At 56.4% G+C, this 23,772-nt stretch overlaps 12 protein-coding genes across 12 annotated transcripts; 5 read left to right on the top strand and 7 right to left on the bottom strand.

Annotated features, from left to right (window-relative positions):
- Positions 1-1,243: 1,243 nt before the first annotated feature.
- Positions 1,244-3,585, top strand: K437DRAFT_276355 (uncharacterized protein). Its single transcript, XM_013385194.1, has 2 exons — positions 1,244-1,661; positions 1,732-3,585. Exons 1-2 carry the CDS (start codon positions 1,398-1,400, stop codon positions 3,499-3,501), a joined length of 2,034 nt encoding a protein of 677 aa, XP_013240648.1. The 5' UTR covers positions 1,244-1,397; the 3' UTR covers positions 3,502-3,585.
- Positions 3,548-4,311, bottom strand: K437DRAFT_259500 (uncharacterized protein). Its single transcript, XM_013385193.1, has 2 exons — positions 3,949-4,311; positions 3,548-3,871 (listed from the first exon to the last, which is right to left on the bottom strand). The coding sequence occupies exons 1-2, from the start codon at positions 4,155-4,157 to the stop codon at positions 3,631-3,633; spliced, it is 450 nt and encodes a 149-aa protein (XP_013240647.1). The 5' UTR covers positions 4,158-4,311; the 3' UTR covers positions 3,548-3,630.
- A 651-nt stretch (positions 4,312-4,962) lies between these two features.
- K437DRAFT_270642 (uncharacterized protein) lies at positions 4,963-6,434 on the bottom strand (the record flags this gene model as incomplete). The annotated part of the gene is made up of 2 exons (XM_013385192.1): positions 4,963-5,718; positions 5,793-6,434. The coding sequence occupies 2 exons, from the start codon at positions 6,432-6,434 to the stop codon at positions 4,963-4,965; spliced, it is 1,398 nt and encodes a 465-aa protein (XP_013240646.1).
- A 2,463-nt stretch (positions 6,435-8,897) lies between these two features.
- K437DRAFT_29022 (uncharacterized protein) lies at positions 8,898-9,931 on the top strand. Its single transcript, XM_013385176.1, has one exon. The coding sequence runs from the start codon at positions 9,204-9,206 to the stop codon at positions 9,729-9,731; it is 528 nt and encodes a 175-aa protein (XP_013240630.1). The 5' UTR covers positions 8,898-9,203; the 3' UTR covers positions 9,732-9,931.
- On the top strand, positions 9,775-11,073 carry K437DRAFT_270641 (uncharacterized protein; the record flags this gene model as incomplete). The annotated part of the gene is made up of 5 exons (XM_013385191.1): positions 9,775-9,896; positions 10,015-10,249; positions 10,372-10,588; positions 10,656-10,886; positions 10,955-11,073. The coding sequence occupies 5 exons, from the start codon at positions 9,775-9,777 to the stop codon at positions 11,071-11,073; spliced, it is 924 nt and encodes a 307-aa protein (XP_013240645.1).
- Positions 11,074-11,656: 583 nt separating this feature from the next.
- On the bottom strand, positions 11,657-13,228 carry K437DRAFT_228735 (putative U5 snRNP-specific 40 kd protein; the record flags this gene model as incomplete). The annotated part of the gene is made up of 7 exons (XM_013385190.1): positions 11,657-11,709; positions 11,782-11,839; positions 11,912-11,939; positions 12,017-12,324; positions 12,406-12,800; positions 12,869-12,941; positions 13,034-13,228. 7 exons carry the CDS (start codon positions 13,226-13,228, stop codon positions 11,657-11,659), a joined length of 1,110 nt encoding a protein of 369 aa, XP_013240644.1.
- Positions 13,229-13,534: 306 nt separating this feature from the next.
- On the bottom strand, positions 13,535-16,506 carry K437DRAFT_259496 (uncharacterized protein). Its single transcript, XM_013385189.1, has 5 exons — positions 14,755-16,506; positions 14,115-14,684; positions 14,004-14,042; positions 13,874-13,936; positions 13,535-13,797 (listed from the first exon to the last, which is right to left on the bottom strand). Exons 1-5 carry the CDS (start codon positions 16,291-16,293, stop codon positions 13,615-13,617), a joined length of 2,394 nt encoding a protein of 797 aa, XP_013240643.1. The 5' UTR covers positions 16,294-16,506; the 3' UTR covers positions 13,535-13,614.
- Positions 16,507-16,687: 181 nt separating this feature from the next.
- K437DRAFT_259494 (uncharacterized protein) lies at positions 16,688-17,573 on the top strand. Its single transcript, XM_013385188.1, has 3 exons — positions 16,688-16,921; positions 17,252-17,335; positions 17,442-17,573. The coding sequence occupies exons 1-3, from the start codon at positions 16,814-16,816 to the stop codon at positions 17,508-17,510; spliced, it is 261 nt and encodes an 86-aa protein (XP_013240642.1). The 5' UTR covers positions 16,688-16,813; the 3' UTR covers positions 17,511-17,573.
- Positions 17,574-18,112: 539 nt separating this feature from the next.
- K437DRAFT_216927 (uncharacterized protein) lies at positions 18,113-18,664 on the bottom strand (the record flags this gene model as incomplete). The annotated part of the gene is made up of 4 exons (XM_013385187.1): positions 18,113-18,202; positions 18,262-18,347; positions 18,411-18,506; positions 18,571-18,664. Coding segments are annotated over 4 exons (366 nt in total), but the record flags the coding sequence as incomplete, so codon positions are not given.
- K437DRAFT_28882 (uncharacterized protein) lies at positions 18,581-19,525 on the bottom strand. The gene has a single exon (XM_013385175.1). The coding sequence runs from the start codon at positions 19,319-19,321 to the stop codon at positions 18,833-18,835; it is 489 nt and encodes a 162-aa protein (XP_013240629.1). The 5' UTR covers positions 19,322-19,525; the 3' UTR covers positions 18,581-18,832.
- K437DRAFT_240228 (uncharacterized protein) lies at positions 19,190-20,418 on the top strand. The gene is made up of 3 exons (XM_013385186.1): positions 19,190-19,509; positions 19,608-20,044; positions 20,137-20,418. The coding sequence occupies exons 1-3, from the start codon at positions 19,377-19,379 to the stop codon at positions 20,317-20,319; spliced, it is 753 nt and encodes a 250-aa protein (XP_013240640.1). The 5' UTR covers positions 19,190-19,376; the 3' UTR covers positions 20,320-20,418.
- Positions 20,340-23,413, bottom strand: K437DRAFT_240226 (uncharacterized protein). The gene is made up of 4 exons (XM_013385185.1): positions 22,978-23,413; positions 22,109-22,897; positions 21,763-22,012; positions 20,340-21,693 (listed from the first exon to the last, which is right to left on the bottom strand). Exons 1-4 carry the CDS (start codon positions 23,039-23,041, stop codon positions 20,511-20,513), a joined length of 2,286 nt encoding a protein of 761 aa, XP_013240639.1. The 5' UTR covers positions 23,042-23,413; the 3' UTR covers positions 20,340-20,510.
- Between the last annotated feature and the right edge of the window lie 359 nt (positions 23,414-23,772).

The raw sequence follows: 23,772 nt of genomic DNA, 5'->3' as shown, positions 1-23,772 counted from the left end.
CGCCTTGCAAGTGGAAGAAGTCCGCCGGCCATTGCGACTGGTTTTTGGACCCTTGTGTGACGGAGGCGCTATATTTGCGGTTGGAATCTATTCCGGTGGCAGTGTACCCGCTGGCGTCACGGTGAGCAGGCATGTTATGTTGCTGGCCTTCGTCAAAGACCGAAAAGGGGTCCGAGAAGAACGAGATGCTTGCGGGACAGAGGAAAGGGCGCAAGGAAGTCATGGTCGACATGTTGTTGCTGCCACTGTTCAAGACGGGCGGTGATCTGATGGCTGCGAGTTTGGAAGAGGTTGTTGTGGCTCTTGATAGCTGTCGCAAAAGAGTTGTTCGTGCTGCGTTGTGTGACATTGGTTGGAGACTTTTAGAAGGTTGAGGATGAAGAAATCGACGGGATGGCAAGATGGTCAGAAGCGCTGTTTATATACCATGACTCTGCCACGTCTCGATGCAACTTGCAATGCACGGTGTTGAGCTTAACGATGAGGATGGCCATGACGGCCTCCCCCCACCCTTACCCTTATGAGATGCCAAGTTGATACGATGTGGCATAGAAGCTTGTAAACCATTTTAGAATACATGGTTTAGGGTTCCTGCAGCTTCTCGAACGTTCGTTTGCCCCCTCCGCGGTCTCCTTTCAATGCGACGCGCATGAAGCACACAGCCCCAGCTCATCAAGTGAGAGCCTCCAGATTCCAGCCTGTCAGTGTCAAAGTGTGTCTAAAAGAAGGTCAGAGAAGCAAGAGAAGTGCTTGCGGCACACAGGCCTGTGATGTTAGTCTTTCCAGACAGAGGCGTTGCCGAAGGAGCGGGCCGTGAGACCGAGTCGCCGGAAGAGAATGCATTTTTTGGTCTGTGCATTAGGACATCGCGTAGCACGCTCTCGAACGCGAGTCCATAGCGAGAATCGTTTTTGTTCGTTCTCGAGGGCAAGACGACCCGCCATGCATCTCTCCTGTACCATGTGTGCGAGCAGCTGGCATTCGCAATGGTTCACCCATGTATCGAGCCGGCCTTGCTATGGAGATGACGTTGACGGGTGGCCGAATATAAAGACTGTAGTGAGATGTGAGTTGCGTGAAGACTTTCGAGAGACGTGAAGCGGCGGGGTCCCGGATTTCGCTTTTCCTTTCATCGAACGCGTTCCCCCCGGGCCCCCACAGTCGCGTGTGGCGTCATCGCCCTGACTCGTTCAAGTTAACCTGGCCCCCTAGTTCCATCATCCATCCATCTATGCGCGTGCATGTATGCCATATAGTACAATGATCGGGGTGCAACAAGCTGACCATTGATAGCCATCGCCGACCAGAACACCAGCGTCCAACAACGCCCTCCACTCCCTCGTCTGTGGCGTTGTCGTTGAGCCGTGCGGTCTTGTACGTAAGCGTCTTCTGAAAGCATGGGACGTGTCTCACCCACGTACCACGACAACCTTTGGCTCAGCCTGACGAAGACGGTCGTCTGTGGCGCGCTCGACAGGATCAACTCGGATGATGACGCGCCTATCGAGGGTCAATTGTTCCCCTTCAGCCGAAATGACGCGCCGGAGCGGCGAAAAAGGAAAGGGGCAAACCATGTCACATTCTCCGAGTTTGTCGACGCTCTCCATAATGACGACAAGAGGAGCAACACCATGTTCCATCTCCTGGAAACCCTCGTCGAGGTGGGTGGTGAATCTTCAATTCAGCCTCACTGCTGGTAAATTTTGTGGCCTGACAAACGATTTATTCCAGGAAGTGGTGAAAAAGACAGTGCGCAAGCGAAGACGCGAGGATACCACCCGTCGCATCCCCGACATGCACGCTGGATCCATTCAAGCACATGATATTTCTTCCTTTGGAGGTTCAGTAGTCATCAGACGTGACGCTGATGGAACTTCTCCTTGGGATGCGTCCTTCGACCACGTGATCGAAAGGATTGCCGCGCCTGATGACGAGCCGCAGGAAGGTGGCAGCGAAGGCGGCGAGGCAATCGGTCGGAACCATTTTCCTTCGGACAATCTGCCTCTCCTGCCGCAAGGCGGCTGGAGTGAAGCGCTCTTCAGTCAAAACGCGGTTGCAAGGACGACGACGATGCGGGGCTATGCAGAACATAAGTACGACCTCGGTCTGGAAGAATGGGCGGAAGAATGGCCCACTGTCTGCGGCTGGACCACTGAGGATGACGAGCTGCATGAGGCTTTTGCACAGATCGGTGCGCCGCCCTCGTGCGAAATTCTGTTGTGTCCGCAGGGACGCATAATCCAGATACACCTGCAAGTGCTCAGAAATCTGTTGAGGACTTTGAGAGTCCATTCACGTCGCGCACTCGAGAATCTCGACTCGTTGGACGACATAAGCGCGCAGGCCGAGCTGTACGGGCGCATACTGTCCGCCGTTGACGGCCCAGATCACTTCTTGTCCTCCGTCGGTGACTTCATCCGCCGTCAGCTCTCGCAGGATCTTAGCCACTTGTCGACGCTTGACCAGATGCGCGTGTCCTTCGCACTACTCGACCTTTTTCGTCTCACGAAGTTGTACTTGATCGAGCAGGCTCGTCTCATGGACGCTGAAGAACTCGCTCATGGGGCGATCAATCTAGTTCTCCATGGAATATCTTCACCCTGGTCGGCTGAGCTTCCGGATCGACTCGAGCCTGGCTGCACGTATCTAATTCGTCACGCGCATCATGGGGATGGACTGTTTGAGGAGCGTCCTCCCATCATTCACCACGAGCCATTACTGGGCGAGGTACGCGGTCCACTTGCTTCTCCGACCTGGAGAATGGAACACACAGAGGAAGGCGATTCGGACAGCAGGATGGAAAGCGTATTTGCTGCCTTGCGCGCCCGCTCTGACATGCTGCGCGCTTTACTTGGTTCGAACCCTGACCATGTTCGAGGCGAACCCACTTCCGCAAGAGTCGAAAGTGCTCCTGCTGCAACACTGACGCGGTATGGCATCGCGGCCCGCTTTGCGGCCGTTCGCGCCAGCTTGGATTGGCCGCACCGGTTGAGCCCTGGGCACTCGGATCCCACTGATCGCTCGCAGCAAGATAACAGGAACTTACCTGTTACCGTGTCTAGAACGGCGCCAGCGGCATCGGCATCTGCTACGGCTGTCATCGATGCCGATGCTGCGATTGTGGCCTTCCAAATCAGCACCAGCTCGAATCATGCAAACGGAAGCACTGTGCCTCGAATACCATCTGTCAATCAGTCGCCGCAAGCCGTCGCTATGGCCGCTAACGGTCTTCGTCGCTCAGGCGCAAGCCGTGTCTCGCCGCGCAACAGATATCTCGCTGACAGGATAGACGAATTCAGTGCCTTCGCTTCGCGTCGCAGGCAGGGACAACGGCAGGACCGTAGTGCAGATGCGACGACGGAGGGTGACGAGACATCAAGCTCTGCATCAATCACGGATGCGCAGAGACCGCCATCTGCTGCATCTCCGACGCGTGGGCCCATTGCCCCGCTGCCGCCTCGTGGACGTCACGGTGATCGTTCTTCTGAGCGCCAGACGTAGCTCGACCACGCATGAGAGGGGACCAACACGTTAGTGTAGCATAGCCAACAGTAGCACATGTAAAAATACATCATTAGAGCCTCGCAAGTCATCCCTTGTACGGCGCCAGGTCGATCTCGGTCGTACAGATCAACGCCATGACACACAAGCCCGGCATTCGGTAGGTGCGATGGTAGAACCGATATTCTGGATCCGCGGCCATGTCTGCAAAATGCTGGATCGAAGATAGTGCATACAGGCCGATCTCGTTCCACCACAGCTCGTTAGGTAGATCTTTGGGCCGGCGAGATTCCTCAATCTCCGATGGCGAGAGAACGTTGCCGACCAGCTTGGGGTCACCGCCGCGTTTGCTAGCCCCGTCGGAGAAGCCCTGTTAAGTGCCACGGTGACGGGCCATTGTGTCAGTTCCCCGAAGGGTAGGCGTCCGCTTGGCACACCGCATCTCACTGGCCGTAATTGAGATGTGACTTCATGGCATCATTTCTCTCCTTGACGCACAGCAGATTAAGCTGCAAGACAGGCCCACGGTACTCGTTCGAGAGTCTGTCCGCAAAGCTGAGCAGCTCCTCTGAGACCTCCAAGCTCTGCGGCCCGCAGGCCGTGGGCACATCTGGATTTAATCGTGCGGGTTCAGACAGGTTGCTCAGCAGTGGCATTTGCGGAGCTTCGGCGTCGAGCTACGCACTGCGCCCATGGTGCCTTTCCCATATCCGACTGAGGGTGCCACACGTGATGCTGTCATGCACTGACATCTGCCGAAAGATCTTGATGCCACCCTCCTGAAGCAGATCATTCGGGTCCGGAGCCAGGAAGATAAGTAGGTCACATTTGTGACAGTCCAGGAAGCCGACGTCTAGAGACGAGGGACGGATAACGGGCTCGCGGACGCGCGAGGCAACATGTACATAGGTCTGAAGTGGTGTGGAGACAAGGGGATGTAGACAGCGCGAGATGGAGGTTTCCGGTACCGGTTTGAAAAGAAGCGGCGGTCCCTGCTAGCATCTTGCCTGAATTCAGATTGGGCGGTGATTCTGATGGTTGCGAGCAGCTCGTCACGGTCAGACAAGCAGTAGAGGATTGATAGGCTCTAAAGCAACAAAATAAGGACCGACCGTTCTGATGGCTGCGTCTCTCGTCGATGGGGATGATAAGCAATACAAGCTGGCATTAAGCCTGGTAGAGGTGTGGGCCGCGACTGCCGGGTCTCGGGAGTGCGAAGCGAAGTTGGTGACTGTCAGCTGCTGCTTCTAACAAGAAGCGCCTCTGATCACCATTCAGTACTCAGCGTTCAGTGGTTCTGATCTGTAGAATACAGTGTTTGCAATGTTGAGTCTATGGGTATCGTATGTAGTAAGCAGATTTACAAGCAAACAAGCTCTATTGATGTAACGTGACGGATGCGATTCCCGTGATCCAGAATGGTAAAAAGCCCGCTGAAAGGCCGTGATGGTGGTGGCTGCATCAATTGCAAATCTTGGCATTGAGGCAGTCGATGTACGCGGCACCGAGCATGGCGACGAAAGCCTGGCCTTCGGGTGATCCGGCCGTGTACGGCTGCTGAGAGAACCAGTCGTACGGGTTGACCGTTGGGCTGACGATCCCACTCGGCTCAACTGTGGCAGCAATCGCTTTGCGCGCGTTATCCGCCCAGGGGACGTACGTCGATGCGAGCGATGGATCGAGGACGGCCATGCGGTACATGGCGGCTGCCAGCCCAGCGGTACCGGCCGCCTCGCCGAACCACTGGAACGACACGTCGTTCCAGCCGTCGGCGCCACCGACAATGTAGTTCCTCAGCAGGCCGTTTGTCGGATCGATCGCCGTGGTGCCCGTCGCGCCTGACGACAGCGAGGAAGCAGAGATGACGCCGTCGAAGATCTCGTAGATGTACTGCTTGAGTGTCGTCGGGCTGGACGCCCACGTGCTCGTTCGCGGCCAGTGCAGGATCGTGGCGAGGACGCGGACCATCCCAAGTGCGGCCCAGGCGTTGCCTGTCGACCACAGTCCGAGCGTTTGCGACTGCGGCCCGACGATGTGCTGCCAAAGTCCCTGACCGTTGAAGGTGTCCGAGCTGGAGTTGGAAGATGTGGCGTTTACGGCGGCCGTGGTAAGCTGCAGGACCTGGCGCTGCAGGGTGCACTGTGTCACAACTTCCTTCATCAGATCGGTGTCGGACGTCTGCGCAGCATAGTACGCGAGGAAAGGAGGGGCCAAGTACTTTGTGCAAAGGAAAAAAGCAGCGCTCGGATCAGCGTCAGGCAAATGAGAAAAGAGTGGCACGTTGCACTCACCATCCAGTCCGCCCACAGCTCGGCAATGTTCTCTCTCTGACTGATAGCGCCGTTCGCGTATTTGGGCACCTGGTTGAGATGGTTCGACTGCTTGCCTGCCGCAGTCAAATATGATGAATCGGTCTGACCGATCATAATGGCCGCGACGCCTAGGCTGGCGGGGTCACCGGTGGCGCCCTGGCCTGCGACGAGCGCATAGTTGGCCGTGTTGGTGGAAATGTGCGGCTTGGCGTAGCTCAGACTTTTGACGCTCGACACGGACTCCTTGGGGATCTTGCCGCTTGGGAAGGCGGTAGAGGAGGTGCCAAAGACGCTCAACGACGGGTCGTAAACTTCAAGCAGCGCCTGCGCTAGCGCTCCGTACTCCCAGCTGTTCTTGGCGAGGCTCACGCCCTGCTGCACGGCGCTGACGTAGTCGAATCCGACAGCGGAGATGGCGGCTTGCGATGCGGGCGCCGGCGAAGATGAGGAAGGGCTCGTGGAGCTAGTGGAGACTCGCGAAGTGAAAGAGTGCTTGAGCGCGTTTTTAGAAGCGCCATCCGAGGTAAGCGGTACTGCGGAGCTTGAGCTGGAGAATAGGACCGTAGACGCTGCGGCGGCTGCGACCAGCGCAACAGCCGATGAGGTTATGCCACCTCTCATGCTTCAATCTCGGAATCTGTGCCTTTTGGTACCCCTTTGTTGGGTTTGGCAGAGGTTTCTTCGACCAGAGTTGGTGCGGATGTCGGATTGGTTTGCTAGGCAAAAATAAAGCGGCTGTAGCTCGGACCACTGGAGGTATTTAAGCGACATAGATGGGTTACTGAGGGACGAAGAATTGGGATCGATGCAAAATTTCCAGCTATTTGTACCCGTGAGAACCAGCTGACTGGCATGGATTGAGGATGTGTAAATGAGCCGCAAAGGTTCCAAACCCCTTGAAAGAACGCTACCAAGATGAGCAGAGGGCATTAGTCGGAGACCGCATTCATGCACATCGTCTCGATGTTTCCAGGTCGTAGGATGATAAAAGCACGACAGTTGTGATGCTATGTAAACCACACAAAGCACCATCAAAGGAAAAATGGATGATCATCGTCGGCTAAGAACCAAAAAGGTGTCAGAGCTGTGTGCCGTACAGCAGCAGGCTGCCACTGTGTGAATAGGTTGCAACATGCAGAACAGCCGAAAGGTACGAGAAGCAAAGCCACAAGAGCGACACAGTTGGCAGGCAGAGGTTGGAGAGCAGAGCTGGCGCAAGCCGACGCCCGGCAGTCATCCGATGTACAGTTTGCACGTCCTCTTCTCGAACCTCTTCTCTCATCATCAGTTGCCTGGGCCTAGCCAACTGCCAAAAGGAAAGGGCGGTGGCGACCCCCCCCCGCTCCTTCCGAGTGCGAATGCTCCCGAGTTGAGACGCTGTGAAGATGCCAAGTGTGTGAAGCTGAGAGTTGAGATGTCTAGATGAGGATCAGTCAGTCGTCCTCAGGGATCGACATAGGAGTGGGAGTCGGAGACGCGGGCAGCCAACGAGGATCGACGAGCGGATGCCAGCCGACTGGCTCTCGGCCGGAAGAAACCACCTGGCACCTTGGCAGCCTGACCGTCTGCAACTGGTCGTCCACCTGCATGCTGCGGATAAAACGGCCAGCACTGGCAATGCGCCGCAGTGCCGTCCTATGTGTTCCCGAATAAGCCACATGGACGGCACTCAGTGTCAGAGCGACCGACACACAGAGTGCCGCACGTTGATGGCTCAGCCGGTCTGGCCCAAGCCATCCACTCAACGACCAGTTGGTTGTCACATCACCGTCCTCGTCCCTCTCGGTCTCTCTCTCTCTACAACAGGCGACACTGTTCTTCTCGCATACTCTCATCTCGTCTCGCCGCTCATCGCGCTCAGCAGTTATTGCACACCTGGTCACACGCCACAAGGCATTACATCTGTATAGTACTTGCCAATATGTATATCCACAGTCAAAGCGGATCACCATTCATGCATAGCTCTTCGCGCATCGCGCCTCAGCTTGTCAGGCGTCAGATGTCGTGCAGCTCTCCACAGCCTGTCCGAACGTGCCATTCTGACCGTCAGCTAACTCACGAGGCAGCACGAGCTTGAATATTCATGGCCTACAAATTCACCCCCAGCGCCTCGGTTGCATGATCGCTCCTACGTGTCAGCAGTGGTGAGTGGACTATACCGTCATCAGTCTCCTACCAATGTAAAAAAGTACTTGTCCCGGCACTCTGGAAAGCTCTGGTCGGGGCCCGGGCTTCGCGATTTATCCTGGTCTTGGGGGGTAAATAAGCCTTGAGACTGGTCCAGTGCCTTCCCACGTGGACGACACTACCAGTTACTTCCACCGGAGTCCAGTGGCTGACCGCACTTCCCCCGTTGACTGAGGACTGGCCATCCCAATATCCCCATTCTCGTCCTCGCCACCCATCCATATTCCAGAGGCAGCAACATGTGCGCTAAGCCGGTCGTCCAGCTCGAGTAGTATGGGCATACAGACATGCGCGTGTGTCTGCTCTCGAGTGTCCGCCCACTTGGATTCAATCCTATCGTGTCGAGACCCGACCCGCTACCACCGTCAACGATGTTTGACTCAGAGGCACGGCAGGTTACGTCACATCCTGCACACATGTGCAGTACATACCCTCATGCCACGGCGACCACTTCGTACAGGATGTGACGAGCGAGCGATGCTTGGTGTACATGCGTACTTTCCTCTCCCCGCGGCTCATCATTGCATCATTCTCCTTCGGCCTTGGCGGATGAGAAGCTCCTGGCCTGTGGCGTCTGCACACCAGGTCTAAACACACTCTTCACGCTACAGGAGTGGACTATGTCTGCGACGATGTGTTTTCCCTCGTCCTTTCGCATAGTAGCAATTCGCCCTTCCCAGTGTCCAGTAGAGCGCAGATGAGGCTCCGCTGGATAGCGTCGACGATAATCTCATTCATTCCATTTTCCACCGTGCCTCAGGGCCTCGGGCCGCCTCTAGGTCCGAGCTCTACGAGGTGTCAAGGGAGCAACGCCAGATAAAAGCTTGCTGATGCCCCCCCTTGGTTTGCCACTCTTGATCTTCGAAGGAGAGCAAGGACGATGCGCAAAACGGTGAACACACAAGCATGTGTCACTCCGGCCCGCACCCTGCATCCTTCTCTTCCTCTGCGCTCATCCTTCTTCCATCTGTCATGAAACGATTTCTCAGCCTCTCTCGCGAGGACAGCTGACCAGAACAAGAAGCAGCAGCAAGTTCTCCTGTAAAGCATCATGCCTTCCTGCTCCTCGCGTGTGATCTCTCCTACCCAATCCTCCCTCACCCTCTTCCGCAGCTCCTTTCACCTCCATCATGCAAATTGGTGCTCCAGCACAGGTTTCCCGTCACAGTCGCCTCCACCACGCTCATCTTCCCTCCCTTCCCCATGTCCGTGCCAGGAGCCGAGGTAGTAGACAGCTCGACGAGCTCGCCTCGTGATGCCTGGTGTCACCCGCGTATATACCATGCAGCTGGTACCCCATGGAATGCCAGCGTGTCCCATCTTCTCCCTTCGCCTTCCGGGTACGCTTGCTCTGTCGCTAATCAACACGGCTTCGATCACGAAGGCAAAACTGGCAGGGGCCGAAGCAAGCCCCCTCCCCTATCACAGGCCCATTCGAAGTCAAGAGCAAGATGGAGCACGGAGAGCCTCACAGATGTTATCCATTTGTCTCATTCTCTCCCTAAGAGCCAGGTCGATACCCGGCTCGGTCGTCGACGGCCACTCCTTTCTGTATCGCCTGCCGTCAAGAGCATCGCATTGCCCTCCACACCAGTTACTCGACATCGAATTCAGCACGCTCGAGCGCCACTTTGCGCGGCCCAGCTCACGCATGAGCTCGCGCGCAACGGCCCCTTCGGCCAAGAGGAGCGCAGCAGCCGTATTGAAGTGGACAACGACGTGATACGATGACTGGCAGCAGATAGATGACGTGCTGTGCGCCGCCTCGGACACGATGCAGAGCCCCACCGTTGAAGGCACCAAGTTTAAGGCTGTCCGCGTGCAAGGTTTTCGCGCCGTGTCGGCCTTGCGGCACAGCGAAGAGGTCGTCAAGAAGCGATGGAAGGCCCTTTCCAGGTATTGGCATTGCCATACTGCTCTTCCACAAGCAGCCGCACCCTTTATGATGGCGAGCTTTTGCATATTGACAGCCATCTGCTCGCATCGAGCTGACTTCCGTCTCCTTCGTCTGCAGACAGGCTCTCCGTCAAGCGTTCTCCAGGGCTCGCGGCTTCTTCTTCATCACACCCTTGCAGGGCTACTCGTCCGCCGCGTCGTCACGATCAACAGCGGTCGTCTTCTCCAAGCTGGACTATGGCACGCCTTTTTCCCCGCTTTTCATGCGCATCCAGTTTCTTGACGACGGCTTCTCGCGGCAGAGCAGCAGCACCAGCACACTTGACGGCCGAAGCAGCAGTAGAAGCCGAGCAGTGGGGCTAAAGACGCGTCGCGTGCCGACCCACTGTCTGCTAGCCTTCAAAGCACGGCAGCACGATCGATCTCTTGCATAAGCTGCTATGCGTCTTCCAGAGTCCACTGTGCTCGGCCTCAGAACCGCTCGGATCAGACTGCAGCCTGTGTCACTTCGGACAATGCGTTGGCAACCTTGGTCCTCACGCATACATTCGACATGAGCATCGGCAAAGCCTTCACCGGCGACTTTGACGGGCGCGGACTCTTGTTCTCGCAAACACCTGCGTTCAACGAGCAGTACTACCGCTCGCCTGTGCAAGGCTCGTTGCGCCCCAGCAACGTGCTCGACGCGCATTGTCACACGCCGGTCGCAGCGTGCCAATTCGGGGCTTGCGCAAGGCCCATACCTCGTTATGCCTGCAGATGCCCAGTCCACGGTCCACTTGCGCGGGGACGTCTCTTCTGTCGACGTCGCAGGACGCTCGAGGTTCATCCTGCCTTACGCGCTGCCCACGCTTTCCCTCGACGACGGACGGTTCCTCGGTACTGCGAGGTGGGACTTGTACTCGCTAATGATCGGCGGCAGCTCGCCCTTGTGCCCTTCCCTCAGCTCGAGCAGTAACCGCATTCGAAGCAGCACAACTTCCTCTTCGGGTGCGTAGACGCCGCGGGATTCCCGCTTGCTGTGGTCTGAGAGTCCGCCTCCGTCACTACGCTTGCAGCTGATGCCCCCGACATCAAGAAGGACTTTGAACAGCTCACCATGGCAGCTGCCCCTCGTCCTGCGAATGATCTTCAATGTCTAAGCTTGCAGACCGCCACTGACTACCTCACCGAGTGACCCTCGTACGTGCCAATGTTCAGCAGGCCATCGCTCCCTCGGACGGGCAGCTTCAACGCGCTGCACATGCCCATCAGCGCGCGTGACTCGGCCAGCAACACCTTCCTCGGCAACCTCATCTCCATAAGGCGCTGCCCTTCCGTTGACTCGCACGAGTCCGGTCTCTCGGCACTGACTGAAAGAACCGAAGAGAATTACTTAGCTGTCACGGACGTCACGTTCGACATTGGCTCGGTCATTGCGCACAGACTGGACGTCCAAGTGACCCTGAGTCAGCTGCTCGAAAAGCTCAGAGCAACAAAACCGGCTGACTTTCCCTGGCGGCCATCCCCAATTCTTCGCCGGCGACGACACGCATCATCGCAAGAACCGAACTTCCTCCTCGCTCGCCTCTGCACCATGCCAACAGGAAGTCTCATACGAGTTTCACTTCCACCATTGACCTCTCGCATAGTTTCCGCAGCAGCACTGCTTCGTTCGAGCGTCCCGGTTCGATGTATGCCTTCATCTGAAGGCACACTGTCATAATTCTCGAATGCTGTACTTCCACTTCCATTTATTCAGTAGGCGTACAGATTGCCTACTAGATGTCAATCTCCCCAAGCAAAAGCGTTTGGTCCGTTGAACTCGAGACGACTGGACACATGCGAAGATAGTGAACCTCAGCGATCGTCATCGTAGGTATGCGGGAGTCGATCATGTACTCACTGATCGGCTCGTAGGGATGAAAGGCGGCTGCTGTGCAAGTGCCTTTGTGCCCCGGCAGCTTCGAGAGAAAAGGTTTAAATCAGCCCCAGCAACGGCACAGAGGGAGTGACGCCCGTGTGCGGCAGCTTACCTTGTACAGGATCTTCGACTTCTCAACACTGGAAATAGGGCAAGGCCAGAGCCTTTGTCAGTAGCGTCGTTCTACGGTAAGCTGGGGACGCAGCGAGACACTTACTTCCAAACCGTACACGTTCGATCGCCGCCGCCTACAGCGACATTTTCGCCATCAGCACTCCAAGCGACCTTGACCAGCAATTGTTCAAAGCCTGAGGTGGCCCCCGTCAGTGTCCGATGCAGTCGGGCGCTGCCGATGTGACCGGGTGGCGGCTCCGGAGCAAAAGGCCGCACGTCCCATACCCGAAGAGTGGAGTCGAGCGAAAACGAAAGGAGAGATGAGCCGGACGGAGAGAGTTGTAGTGAGGTGGGACTGTCGGTGTGACCTCGTAATGAGAACAAGATCGTTTTCCGAGAAAGGTCGTAAACCTGGTGTGCGGTGGGAAGAATTCGAGGCGGTAAGGGTCAGCATAGCAGACTTGTGGATGAGCAAGAGCAGTAAGCACCCACGTGAATATCATTATCCACGCCTGCCACGAAGACCTGACTTCCATCATCCGAGAACTCTACTGCCGTGACGGGATACCCGACCTCGATTCTGTCAAGCGGGTACTTGTCCTCCGGGTCCCACAGCAGCACAAGCCCATCATCTCCTGCACTGACGAGAATCTCCTTTCCCCCTCTTGTGCAGGCGAGGCTATTCACAATCCCCTTGTGCCCTCGTAGTCTTCGTAGTTTTTCTCCCGTTGATGGATTCCAGACGATCAACGTCCCGTCTGCGGATGCAGAGAAGAGCCGAGGTGATGTCCGCGGCGCGGATGGCGACCAGCAAATGGCTGTGACGGCTTTTGAGTGACCCTGTAACAGGGTTAAATTGGCGTTCTCGCCATATGTCTCCCACAAGGCTGGGGGGACAAGACGAGACATGCGTTAGCTGCCTGTGCTTCGTCACATTCAATCAGCTCCTGCTCACATATGGTCTTGTCTGAAGATGCCGCCGCGATCGTTTGGCCATCAGGAGAGAACTTGCAGTCCAATATCTCGGCCTGTTCAGCACAAGCGGGGGGTACATCCAGTCATATCAGAAGGTAAGGCTCCTCCTCCTCAAGCCGCCGGTCCTGCCTATACGTCAGCTCACCTTATGGGCCCCGGATAGCGCGACGATTGGAGCCTGCAACCCGCTCGTGCGCTTTATGCTTCTGACCAACCCTTTGGACTTTCCTCCGTCCGAGGAAGCAATAGCGATCTGCTTTCGCGAGCCGACATCCTCGTCGTCATCTGGCCGCGATCGCTTCACGAGCGCAGAGCTCGCGCTGCCAATGCCGTTGGGCATGATTCTCGTCGCGAGGCAATACCCAGGGTTGGGAACCAGTAAAGGCGAGCGACCAGAATGTTTTCTTTGCCCTGCCTTGTCTCGTCCGGAGTTGGAACCGAGGTCGTCTTGAGGATTGATCATCAGACTGTAGCATGGATCTATGCGGAGAGAAAGTTGAGAGGTGGTTGCATCTCCCGATGAGATTCTGGATCTCAAACTCACGCCGAGCGGAAAGGCATTCCACTTTCCACGCGATGAGCTGTCAGCTCCTCAACGCCTCAACATCTTGGCTTCGTGTATGACAATCGCATGTACCACCGCAATGAACTAAGCCCGTAAATAACCCAAGGTTCTAGGATACATGTGTTAAGATACGTTGTGCGTAAGCATTGCCGTGGCTCGTTCTACGTGGTGGCGGCGGCAGCCTCTGTATGTTGCGTGTGTGTGCGCGTGACTGAGTCGCGTAAATGTGTCACTAGACGCAGCGCCGTATCAGCAAGAATCTTAAGACTCCATACGCTGATGTTGCGCAGTCGCTGCTGATTGGCATTCTGTGACACGACGTGGTTTGCGAGGGCTTCGTATATCTGTGAATTTGAGAAAGGAGATAGGGCCATGTCAGATGCGTACTGGGCGACCGAGAGTCACGCGCTAAACGCTCACCTTGTCAGACATTATCGGAAGTAGTCCTGTCTGTGCAAGGTCCATGGACCCATCAAACTCAGTCTGAGCGGCAAAGATGTGGACTTAGACACTACAATGCGAGCGAAGATCACACAGTCTAGCAACTCACGAGGTCCATCACGATTCTCGCGTGTATTGGTATTAATGTCTGAGAAATCAATCGGAAAACGTCAGCTTTGCGGCGAACGCTTTTCTTGCATCCTACTAGCAGAAGACCCACTCGGTGCGCATTCATGAAAGCTACTATCGGCCTCACAAACGCATTGTTCCGATAGCTGAGATCTTTGGTGAAAAGCGGCACGGCAGCCTTGATATCTTTGAAGCGGACATCCAGGTCGATTATCACCGTCGGTGGCGGAATTGCAAGCTCGACATCGTCGTCATTGGCGAATTCCGACCCGGCATTCACCCCTTCAGCGCTGGGCTCATTGAATCCTTGGCGGCGCCCGTGTTGTGAAGTCACATCGCGGTTGACGCTGACTTTCTGCGCGTTCGGCCCAACGGCGGTCACAGGTGCCTCGATCGCCGGACCGCTGAGCCTGTGCTGCCCCGGAATGGGCCGGTCAACTCCGTCCTCGCCGCGCCCATCCCCGTGAACAAGGTCTGAGATGTTGGAAGCGATCTCCGAGAAGATCGCATTGATATCCACATCGTCGGGGATCTCGCGTGGGAAGCGAAGGTCAGCGACCACGTCGAAGCGCCCGCTTGTGATCCACGCCATGGGTCCGGTGAGTTCGCTCTGCTGGCTCTGGATGTGATCGATGCTGACACCGTCGATGCGTATGCGTGTCTAGGAGCACACAAATACAAGAAGGTTAACATCATAAGCAGGAGTCTCGGGCATCGCTCAAGCCGCTCACCATCTGGTCCCATCGACTCTTGTTGAGTTCTCGCTCTCGCTCCGTAGTCTTACCGATGCTCTGCGGCTTGTGCAAGCTGAAAAGACATCCGTCGACCTGTCCTGTGATGTGCTCTGCAGAAAGGAGGTCATACAAAATCCACTGCTTGCGGAGCCTTGGTAGGTGCGCGCTAAAGACGCTGTAGTTGAACGGTCGGAAGTCGCCAGGCTGATAGATAGTTACCAAAAAATCTTCGATATCCAGTGATTCCAGCTCGAAATCTCCGCGCTGGAGTTCGCGGCGAGCTGTCTTAGGGTCGTACGGCGTCTCTGGGTCCCAAAACACATTGCGACGATCAACGATACCCCGGATGCCCTTGATAACCGCGTCTTTGAGTAAGCCCTTGCCGTCCCACCACTTGCTGAAGCTGAGCTGCACATCTATGCTGTCGACGCTGAGATCGAACATGGTATAGTTGCTGTTGACGTTGTTGTCCAGATCTCGGCCGCGAGCTGCGTCGCTCATGGGTTCGGTGATCTCCTCGTCTTCATAGTACATCCCTTCCCAAGCCATACCTTGACCTGCGGTTGTAGCTGTGCCTCGTCTTCTCCGCCTCCTATCGCCCTTTACCAGAGCGTCTCGATCACGCTTGAGCGCTTCTGGGTCATTGTGTGCCCGGCGTGAGATGAAGACGTTCTTGAAGCTGATGCGACCATCCTTCCATTTCGGCACGATGGCGCTCTCGAATACGACGGTGACGCCCGTTTCGCTCGTCAAATAGTCTGCTAGCTTCCTCGCAATCCAGTGCTGCAAGTTGAGAGCGTTGAGCGCGGCAAAGACGACAGAGACAAAGGTTGTCGTTCCAACAACCACCCAAATGATGGTGCCGACCGAGCCAAGCGTGAAGAAGGCCGAGATGTCGTCCGCATTGAAGCGACGAAAAGAGCGAATGGTGAACCATTTGAAACGAATGCGCAGCCTTGTCCAGAAATTACCAGCATACTTCAGTAGGTCTTCTTTGTTTGGCCGTGTCGAAGTGCCGTGGCTGTGGCCATGATGACCTGTACCATCGGAGCTCTTGCCGTGCTCGCCTGACCCTTCGTCAGATGCAGCAGAGCGGCTATTCGATGCTTGTTGCCTTCTAAACGAAGACACTTCTAATGCGAGCTCCCTCAGGCTGCGTGGGTAATTGTGAAACGGCTCTTGGGACGACTGGGTTTGAAGTGATAAGCTAAGACGGTCTCGAAGCTCATCTTCTGGGGAAGGCTGTTCGGATGCTGAGTCCTTGTCATTTTTCTTTCCGACTTCGTTTGTAGCAACTGAGCGAGACGTATGGAGATAGCGGACGTGACCATTTCGCACGCTGCACGGAGGGGCTGCCTGTTCCCGAGCCGCAAGCTGTCTAAAGAATGCATATATGCCAAGGTATCGATCCTTGTCTTCCAAGGGGATCTGCCGTGCAGCAGTAATCACACGGTGTGGATTGGATGCACCTGCTGAACGCAGGCTCTGAGCTCGCAACCCTTCCTGCAAAAGCAATAACCTTGTAACCCTCTGCATCATCGTCAAAAGCTGCCCAATAGAGCAGGTTCGTTAGTGGCGTGGCGACCCGCCGCGGCGAACGTGCCAGACTGCGAGGGTGTTGGATATCAATTGTCAGCACGCATGCCGGTCGAAGGCCTCTTCGCTTCCAGATTTCCTGTACGCTGTTTCTCTGCCATGTGGGAGGGAATCGTGCGACTGCAAAGGTATACCGCCACACCGACGAAGAATGGCAAACGTTAAGCTACATTTTAAGGATATTGGTTGCTCTGCAAGCGTGTATTTTATGGTTAGCAAACCCCGCCGCTTTTAAGACAGCGAAAGCAGAGTCCAGCTTTCGGCCGAGAGAGGTTAAAGCGAGCGAATCGCCCTCGCAGATGCTCTCTTATTCTCTCACCCTCTTCATCATCAGCACAACTCCAATTCAAGTTTACTAAACTAGCATCACCTATTCTGAACCCCTTAAGCAGGCGAACCTATCTGAAGTCTATTCATTCCAACCCGAGAAGGCGAAGAAAGAGCGAAAAAATCCGCCAAAATGCCAGTTCCGTGGGAAGCGATGCTGCCAATGGGCTTGGTGGTTGTTATGTTCGGCGTCACCGGCTCTGGTTTCAGCTTGGCAAAGCGGATGACCAACGAGGGTAAGGTGAGTGAACTTTCTACTCTTGATCGAACCTTCAGGCTCCATATATGCAGGAAAGTGTCAAAGAGGGCATTGCACATGTCAGATCTGGTGGAGAACTACGAGGGTCGGGCAGCGCTCAAGGCCCTCATCGTTCTCAGATATTCGCTGCGTTTGTCTCCCGTGCAGCTCGCGTGTCGATAGGCAGAGCCTGCAAGGCTTCCTATGGAGGACGAAAACAGTTATCAGGTTTACGCAACCGATTCGTCGGCATGTTGAACGTTCCGTTGGGAAGCGTTCCGTCCCAAGACGCAGATGCTGATGGACTTTTGCCTTTATTCTCACGGTTTGTAGCCCGCAAGGCACAGTCTCGACGACTGGGAACACATGATGATGCAGAGAGACCAGAGATTGACAGGGTCATTACGAGGGCAAGCAGTGAGTCGCAAAAACGTGGAGAGAATCCTCTCGATGAAATCCGGGTACTGCTGGACTGACCAAAACGACTTGTGCTGGCGGCATCTCGGCACACCCGCTCCCTCAGGTGAATCCTGTCGCGCCACCCAACTTTGCTACTTCAAGCATCTGGACAACGGAGAGGGTTCAGACCTGATTCCTGTCTTGCCAGAGATCGTGTACCATGATCGACTAGAAACGCGAAGTGCTTTGATTTTATGTGAAAGGAAGGCGCTGCGCAGTAACGACGTACATGCAGAAAGGCTATCTAGACGAAGCAGCTGATGCTTCTCGCAAGATCACCCTGCACTCGTTGGCAATGATCTTGACATCGTTTATCCCAGCCTCGATCCATTTTGAGATGATCGGCTCCCTTTGACCCCAGAGTTTCTCCGCTTCAGTCAATCCCTCTGTAGTGACCTGCATGGCTCGCGCGACGGGTCCGTCTGCACCTACTTCCGCTGAGCTGTCATGTGCAACCAGCGCGTCACGAAGGCGCATCGGTAGGTCGACAATCATGAGCAGCTCCTTCTGTGTAGTCGAGTCGAGCTTTAGGACTTTGGCATCGGATCCTTCACCTATCCGGACGTCGAGCACGTCCTTCTCTACTTGTAGCTGCCGAGTTTGGCCAGTGTTGCTGTTGCTCTGCTGCTCTACTGGATGCACGCCGGGGGATGCTGCATCAATAGGCTTTGCTTCCGCTGCTGATCCTGTCGCATCCGATGTAGCGGAACACGAAGCAGGAGGAGGCCTCGGAAGTGCGAGGTCGGAGAATAGCTGGGAGATGTTGGAAAAGGATGCCCGAAGTGCATCGAGCGAGCCATCCAGCGACTCGGCACGCGCTTTCATCTGTTGGAGAGCACGGTTTCAGATGAGTGCTGTGTCTGACACGGAGTTTAAGCACGCACTTTTGCAATCGTTTCACTTGCCGCGATGAGCTCGTGGTGGTGGTTGTACACCAACGATTGCCGCTCCCCATCAAGCTCGCGTAGCTCTGTCGACATGCAGGAAACTTGAGCTGAAATATTCTTTCCAACGTAAGCTCCATAAAACGCACCAGTTAGAAGATCACACTCTCTCTTGAGAAGCTGAGGTAGAGTACTCGACGCCACAATCGATCGATATGCAGCTTTTTTGTCAAAAGACGCGGAGTCTGTGCGATGCGTCGCACGGTCAGACAACGAGTGTATACGAAAGCAAGCCCTTCGCCTGCTTACCAGGGTCTGTGGGATCTTCATTTGCAGTGCTCAAGCCGCCTCCCAGTCCATAATAGTCGCGGAGCAAGGCGCTCGCTTTGCCCTTGCGCTTCGGTCGGATTGTTGCACCGCCAGCTTTGATTTCAAGTGTTGCCTTTGCGGGCGACGATTGGTCGCTTGCAGAGGCGGTGACTGCCATCTTTGCCAGTATCTGTGTCCTATACTCTTACTCTTATACTCTAGGAGTCACGTCGGTTGCTGCAGAAGGTGGGTTATTCTGTCTTCAAGGATTGGGACGGCAAGGGAGTCGCTTGCAGGCAGTGACTGTCGTCATCGATGGCCACAACAGCTGCGAAGTGCGTCGTGGTGTACCCCAAGGCATCGGGCCTCCGTAAAGCGTTGCAGTGGCTGGCCGAAAGTGAGCAACGGCTGACAATGGATTGCCACTGTGTTCGGTAGCTGCGGATACCCACCCTGACCTTTCCATGTGAATGCGCAATGATGAACAGACAAGCCGCCTACGGCTCCGGAAACGACGACAACCAGAACCCGTAACGACGAAGAGAGTGACTTCTTTCTTTAGCACCCCCAATTCCCGTGATGAAAAAAAGAATAGAGCCTCATCAGACGGATGACCATGCTGCCATACAACGAACGCCAAACGGCCTCGACGTCCGTTCTTCCAGCGCATTGCCACCTTGACGGCCACGAACGAAGCGGCACAGGAATGCTGCTCACATAGACTTTGCTCCTGTTTTTCCAAGCCCAACATTCCAGTTGAATGATCCTATCTTTGTCCGCGTGACATAGCGTACTACTCGCCGAACATGGCCAAAAAGTCTGGACCGCCTTCGGGCTCACAGCCAGTCTTGGGGCCGGGAGCTTTCGAGTTGCTCGCCACGCCACAGTCCGTGGGGAATCCGTCGCCTTCCATCTGCCTTTCAATTACTCAATTCCGGGGTGGGTTTTGAGCGTGTCTCTTTCCAAGCCAACGGGCATTCTGTGCACTACCGTGGATCTTTGCGCATGTTCTGACTGGCCTGCTATGCTGATCACAGAATTCATGCGGCAGTACCGTTCATTAGACGACGGCGTCACTACTCGTCTCAATAGAGTGATGGCTCGATCTCGTGACATGGGCCTCTCCTCTTACCCCTCTCTGCTCTCTTCCCATTCATCATCGTCAACGTCAATCGACATCGGCACATCGACGTACAGCGTGGTACCCGAAGCCGTGTGCGCGTCGTTCTGGCAGGAGCTCATGAGCGCTTGGACCCGGCGCGAACAGGCAGTCCGATACTGCCTGACCGTCGCGGAGCGCTCTCTGGTGGAGAAGCAGGCACAGGCGGCAGCGGACGCGGGGATAGAGCCCGGCTTGGACGCAGAGAGGAAAGATGCATCCCTGTTTGCATCGGCCGCGTCAGGTCGAAGAAGCAGTTCGCGCGACAAGTTCGACGACAGGAGCGGCCGGGCTGAGGCGCACGACGAATTCATGGTGTGTTTGTCCTGAGCTACATGATGAAGCTCTTTTAGCTCGGAAATTAACGCTGACCCCTTCGCACGTGCATGCTCAACGGTCACATGCAGCTGCGGCAACTACATAACGAGCTCGCGGTAGAATCAATACTTCGCAGGCGCTCGCTCGACGTCTTCAAAGCACGATGTAGAACCTTCCAGCCACGACTGCGAGACGAGCGCGAACATGCCATGTGGGAGGGTAAGGACACGCCCGCTGCGCAATATAGTCAGCAGCAGGCTGCGTCTGTGTGATCACAGCACTCGGCAGTGCTGTCTGCTAGATTCTACCATTTGTACGCGGTCATTCACCATGAGCGCACGAGAATCGGATGCAATACAAATGTCTCTTCCACCGCTTTCCCTACGAGTCCCCAAAAGCATTGGGCATCTATGCCCTGCCTTTCACATACAAAATCACGCCAAACCACCGCGCTCCTCAGTTGCTATCGCCGCTGTCTCCCTCCTGCATCGCCGTTCGCGGGAGAATCCATGTCCATCTCCATGCGCTGCCACGTCTTGTCGCTCTTGATGTACCCCTCGTTGCTGCGATTCCCCAGGCGACCAGTACCAACAGCCGCCGCCGCGACGTCCTCCTCTTCGCTTTCGAACAGCTCACCGTTCCATATTGCTGGTGATGCCCGATGGGTCCTGCGTCCGCCCCGCCGCGCTGGGCTTTTGCCAGCACCATTGCTTTTGCCGTTGCTGCTGGATGCGTGACTCTGACCGTGACCGTGAGCAAGGGCGGCCACCTGGTTCTCCTTGCCGGCGCCCGCGCGGCGCATCCAGCCTTCGACCAGCCGCGCGTCCGGCGTGGTCGCATGGAAGCTCACCGCGCGAGGATTCAGCGCGGACCCAGCGACGGCGGCGTAGTACGCATTGGCCTGCACAGCCGCCGTCGTGAAGCCCTTCACAGCTGCCACACCATCCTCCACTGCCGCTGCCGCTGCCGCTGCCGCCCGTGCGCCGCGTCCACCTCCAGTTGCTGCTGCTCCTCCCAGAGGCATGCCAGCGGTGGCGCGCGCGGCGAAGAAGGTGCGCTTGACGCGCTTGGTGCGCGCACCGCGCGAACGGTGCCCGCCGAGCGCGTCGAGCAGGCGACGCTGTTGCTCAGCGGGGTCGTCCTCGTTGTCCGAGCAGGTACCATATGAGAAGCGGTTGACCAGGTAAGAGGAGGCGAGATCGTGTCCGAATGCCGCTGCGCTGCCGTTGTGCTTGAGTTTGAAGCCTGCGCCTGCGCGGCCGCCGTGCCCGTTCGCAAGGGCCATGGGGGTTTGCTGACTGCCGATGCGCGACATGCCCGAGCCTGTTGCCCGCACGCGCGGCCGTGCATCTGCCATTGCCTCGTCCGAGTCCGCCTCCTCTTCGTGCTCTTCTTCTGCTGCTTCCTCACCCTCCTCGCGCGCGGGATCCTCGTCCTCATCCTCGTCACCCGACAGCTCGTCGCCATACCGCTGGATGTGCGCATCGCGCAGACGCCGCGATATCCGCCGATCCAGGTCTGAGTCCTCGTTGCCAGACAGCTCCGCAGCAGCGGACGAGTTAAGTGTCAGCGGCACGCGTGGCACGTCGACCATCTGCGCGCTAGGCGCGAATGGAAGGCTGCGCAGGTTCTCAATGATCTTCGTCCTGGACAAAGTTGCATTTGTAAAAGAGTTAGAGCGCACGAGCTGGAGACACACTCCACAGTAGACTCACCTCAGACCCTCGAGATACTCCCTACTGTTCAGGTCCTCCATGCTTGTCCGCGGGACGTCGAGCTTATATTCGGGCCCAAAGTAGTGCATGTAGTCGTTGAATGGTAAGTTCTCGTCGAGCTCCTGCCCGAGCAGGATGCCTGTTTCGTACGTCCACGTGCGCGCGACGTTGCGCACCGTGTATCCACCGCCGCCGACGACGACGAGGGGTACTCCAAACGTGCGCATGAAGCGAACACAGTCGGCGTGACCTGTTGGTCCAACAAGGAGGAAGAGGTGTTAGCGTACACGGTATCGGTTGGAGGTGCTCGCCACGAGAGGAAGGATTCCGGAAAGGAAAGACGCACCATCGATGCTGAGATTGAAGCAGCCGAGCTTGTCGCCTGCAAGACTGTCCGCGCCGCACTGCAACACCACCGCACCCGGTTGGTACCACTGCATGATATACCCAATGACCTCACGGAAGATGAGCCCGAAGCTCTCGTCCGTGATGCCGTCTCTCAGAGGCACGTTGACCGAGTACCCCTTGCCCTTACGTATGCCGGCGTCGCGGACGTCGCCGGTACCCGGGAAGAAGTCGCCATACTTGTGGAAGCTCGCGGTGAGCACGCGGTCTGTCGAGTAGAACGCCTCCTCGACGCCGTCTCCGTGGTGGATATCGATGTCGATGTACAGGACGCGCAGGTGCGAGCGCAGCAGCTCGAGGATAGCGAGAACGATGTCGTTGACGTAGCAGAAGCCGGACGCCTCGCGCTTCTTGGCATGGTGCAAGCCTCCGGCCCAATTGATCGCAATATCCGCCGCGCCCGAGTTGAGCGTCTGCGCTGCAGCGATGGACCCACCGGCACTGATGCTGCAGAATTCAAACAGGCCTTCGAACCCGGGGCAGTCTTCTCCGGTCAGGAAGCGCTGGTTCCCGCCGGTGAGCGCGTCGACGGTCTCGGGTGTGACCTGTTGGAGAAAGTGGATGTACTCGTCCGTGTGGAACTTGGTCATTTGCTCTGGCGTTGCACGAGGAGCGCGAAGGACCTGCATGTGCCGCTGCAGGCCATAATTGGAGATGAGGTTGTGCGCCATGCGCATCCGGTGCGGCTTCATGCAGTGGCCGTAGCCGTACGAGTAGTTGCCGACATCGGCTGTCAAACAGCGGGGGTGGAAGGTCAGAATGCGACTCGGGATCAAAGCAGAGAGGGAGGAAAAGCAAGCAGGCACTCACGATCGTAAAAGTAGCTGACACGCTGCTTGATCCCGCGATCGACGTAGGCAGGTCCTGGATCCATGTTTGCTCCTGCCTTCTTTGCACCGTCGGAGCTGTTGGATGGACCAAGCTGGGAATGAGAGATACAAGAGCGGGCCAAGGGGGGTCGTCGTCGTCGTCCTATGTACTACTGTTGCCCGAGCGCGCTCTGCAACAGCTTTCGTTGCGCTGCGTTACACACTTGGAACCCAAAGATTAGAGCGCGATCCGCGGATACCCTTTTGTCGATTGGGCTCTGCGTGCGAGCGATACACACTTGCTGCTGCCGACTCTATCTCGACCTTGTTTTGGGAGGGGGGATGGGGAAGGTTGTCGGGGGGTCGTGGATCAGGAAGCGTGCTTCGTCGTCGTCGTCGTCGTCGTCGTCGCCGTCGTCGCCGTCGTCATGGCGCCGTTCCTCTCTCCCCAGCCGTCGAAGGTGAGAAAGCATGTGCGTGCGTACATACCCTTGCGCGGGTCACCGCCTGTGTACTCAACACATAGAGGGGCTGGCGGGCGGAACCAACGAGAACGAGCAACCTTCGCGGGGAAGGAGTTGCACCGATCGGAACAATTGGAAACACGGAACACGGAACACTTGAACTGCAATTTTGACAACTGGGAAATGACGAATGGATGACGATGGCCAACCCTTCGGATGACTACATATACTTCCCCGTCGCTCGTTTCGCTGAGGCATATGTTACCTATCATGCATGTTCGCACCCGGCTGCATCTGCGCTCAGCTTTGGTCCTTACTAGATCAGCCTGACG

Source organism: Tilletiaria anomala, assembly GCF_000711695.1.
Source record: "Tilletiaria anomala UBC 951 chromosome Unknown K437scaffold_122, whole genome shotgun sequence".
NCBI lineage: Eukaryota > Fungi > Basidiomycota > Exobasidiomycetes > Georgefischeriales > Tilletiariaceae > Tilletiaria > Tilletiaria anomala.
Note: the sequence above shows the minus strand (reverse complement) of the source record. Positions and strands in the feature narration are given on the sequence as shown.

Excerpts from the sequence above, each read along its gene's own strand:
- K437DRAFT_276355 (XM_013385194.1), top strand. The coding sequence starts at position 1,398 with ATGGGACGTGTCTCACCCACGTACCACGACAACCTTTGGCTCAGCCTG. Across the intron at positions 1,662-1,731 it reads TCCTGGAAACCCTCGTCGAG|GAAGTGGTGAAAAAGACAGT; the intron begins GTGGGTGGTGAA and ends GATTTATTCCAG.
- K437DRAFT_259500 (XM_013385193.1), bottom strand. The coding sequence starts at position 4,157 with ATGCCACTGCTGAGCAACCTGTCTGAACCCGCACGATTAAATCCAGAT. Across the intron at positions 3,872-3,948 it reads TCACATCTCAATTACGGCCA|GGCTTCTCCGACGGGGCTAG; the intron begins GTGAGATGCGGT and ends GGCACTTAACAG.
- K437DRAFT_29022 (XM_013385176.1), top strand. The coding sequence starts at position 9,204 with ATGTCCGTGCCAGGAGCCGAGGTAGTAGACAGCTCGACGAGCTCGCCT.
- K437DRAFT_259496 (XM_013385189.1), bottom strand. The coding sequence starts at position 16,293 with ATGCAGAGGGTTACAAGGTTATTGCTTTTGCAGGAAGGGTTGCGAGCT. Across the intron at positions 14,685-14,754 it reads AGAGTCGATGGGACCAGATG|ACACGCATACGCATCGACGG; the intron begins GTGAGCGGCTTG and ends GTGTGCTCCTAG. Across the intron at positions 13,937-14,003 it reads CGAGAATCGTGATGGACCTC|ACTGAGTTTGATGGGTCCAT; the intron begins GTGAGTTGCTAG and ends TTTGCCGCTCAG.
- K437DRAFT_259494 (XM_013385188.1), top strand. The coding sequence starts at position 16,814 with ATGCCAGTTCCGTGGGAAGCGATGCTGCCAATGGGCTTGGTGGTTGTT. Across the intron at positions 16,922-17,251 it reads GGATGACCAACGAGGGTAAG|CCCGCAAGGCACAGTCTCGA; the intron begins GTGAGTGAACTT and ends CACGGTTTGTAG. Across the intron at positions 17,336-17,441 it reads GGTCATTACGAGGGCAAGCA|GTGAATCCTGTCGCGCCACC; the intron begins GTGAGTCGCAAA and ends CCGCTCCCTCAG.
- K437DRAFT_28882 (XM_013385175.1), bottom strand. The coding sequence starts at position 19,321 with ATGTTGGGCTTGGAAAAACAGGAGCAAAGTCTATGTGAGCAGCATTCC.
- K437DRAFT_240228 (XM_013385186.1), top strand. The coding sequence starts at position 19,377 with ATGGCCAAAAAGTCTGGACCGCCTTCGGGCTCACAGCCAGTCTTGGGG. Across the intron at positions 19,510-19,607 it reads TTCAATTACTCAATTCCGGG|AATTCATGCGGCAGTACCGT; the intron begins GTGGGTTTTGAG and ends TGCTGATCACAG. Across the intron at positions 20,045-20,136 it reads AGGCGCACGACGAATTCATG|CTGCGGCAACTACATAACGA; the intron begins GTGTGTTTGTCC and ends GGTCACATGCAG.
- K437DRAFT_240226 (XM_013385185.1), bottom strand. The coding sequence starts at position 23,041 with ATGGATCCAGGACCTGCCTACGTCGATCGCGGGATCAAGCAGCGTGTC. Across the intron at positions 22,013-22,108 it reads CTTCAATCTCAGCATCGATG|GTCACGCCGACTGTGTTCGC; the intron begins GTGCGTCTTTCC and ends TTGGACCAACAG. Across the intron at positions 21,694-21,762 it reads GAGTATCTCGAGGGTCTGAG|GACGAAGATCATTGAGAACC; the intron begins GTGAGTCTACTG and ends AACTTTGTCCAG.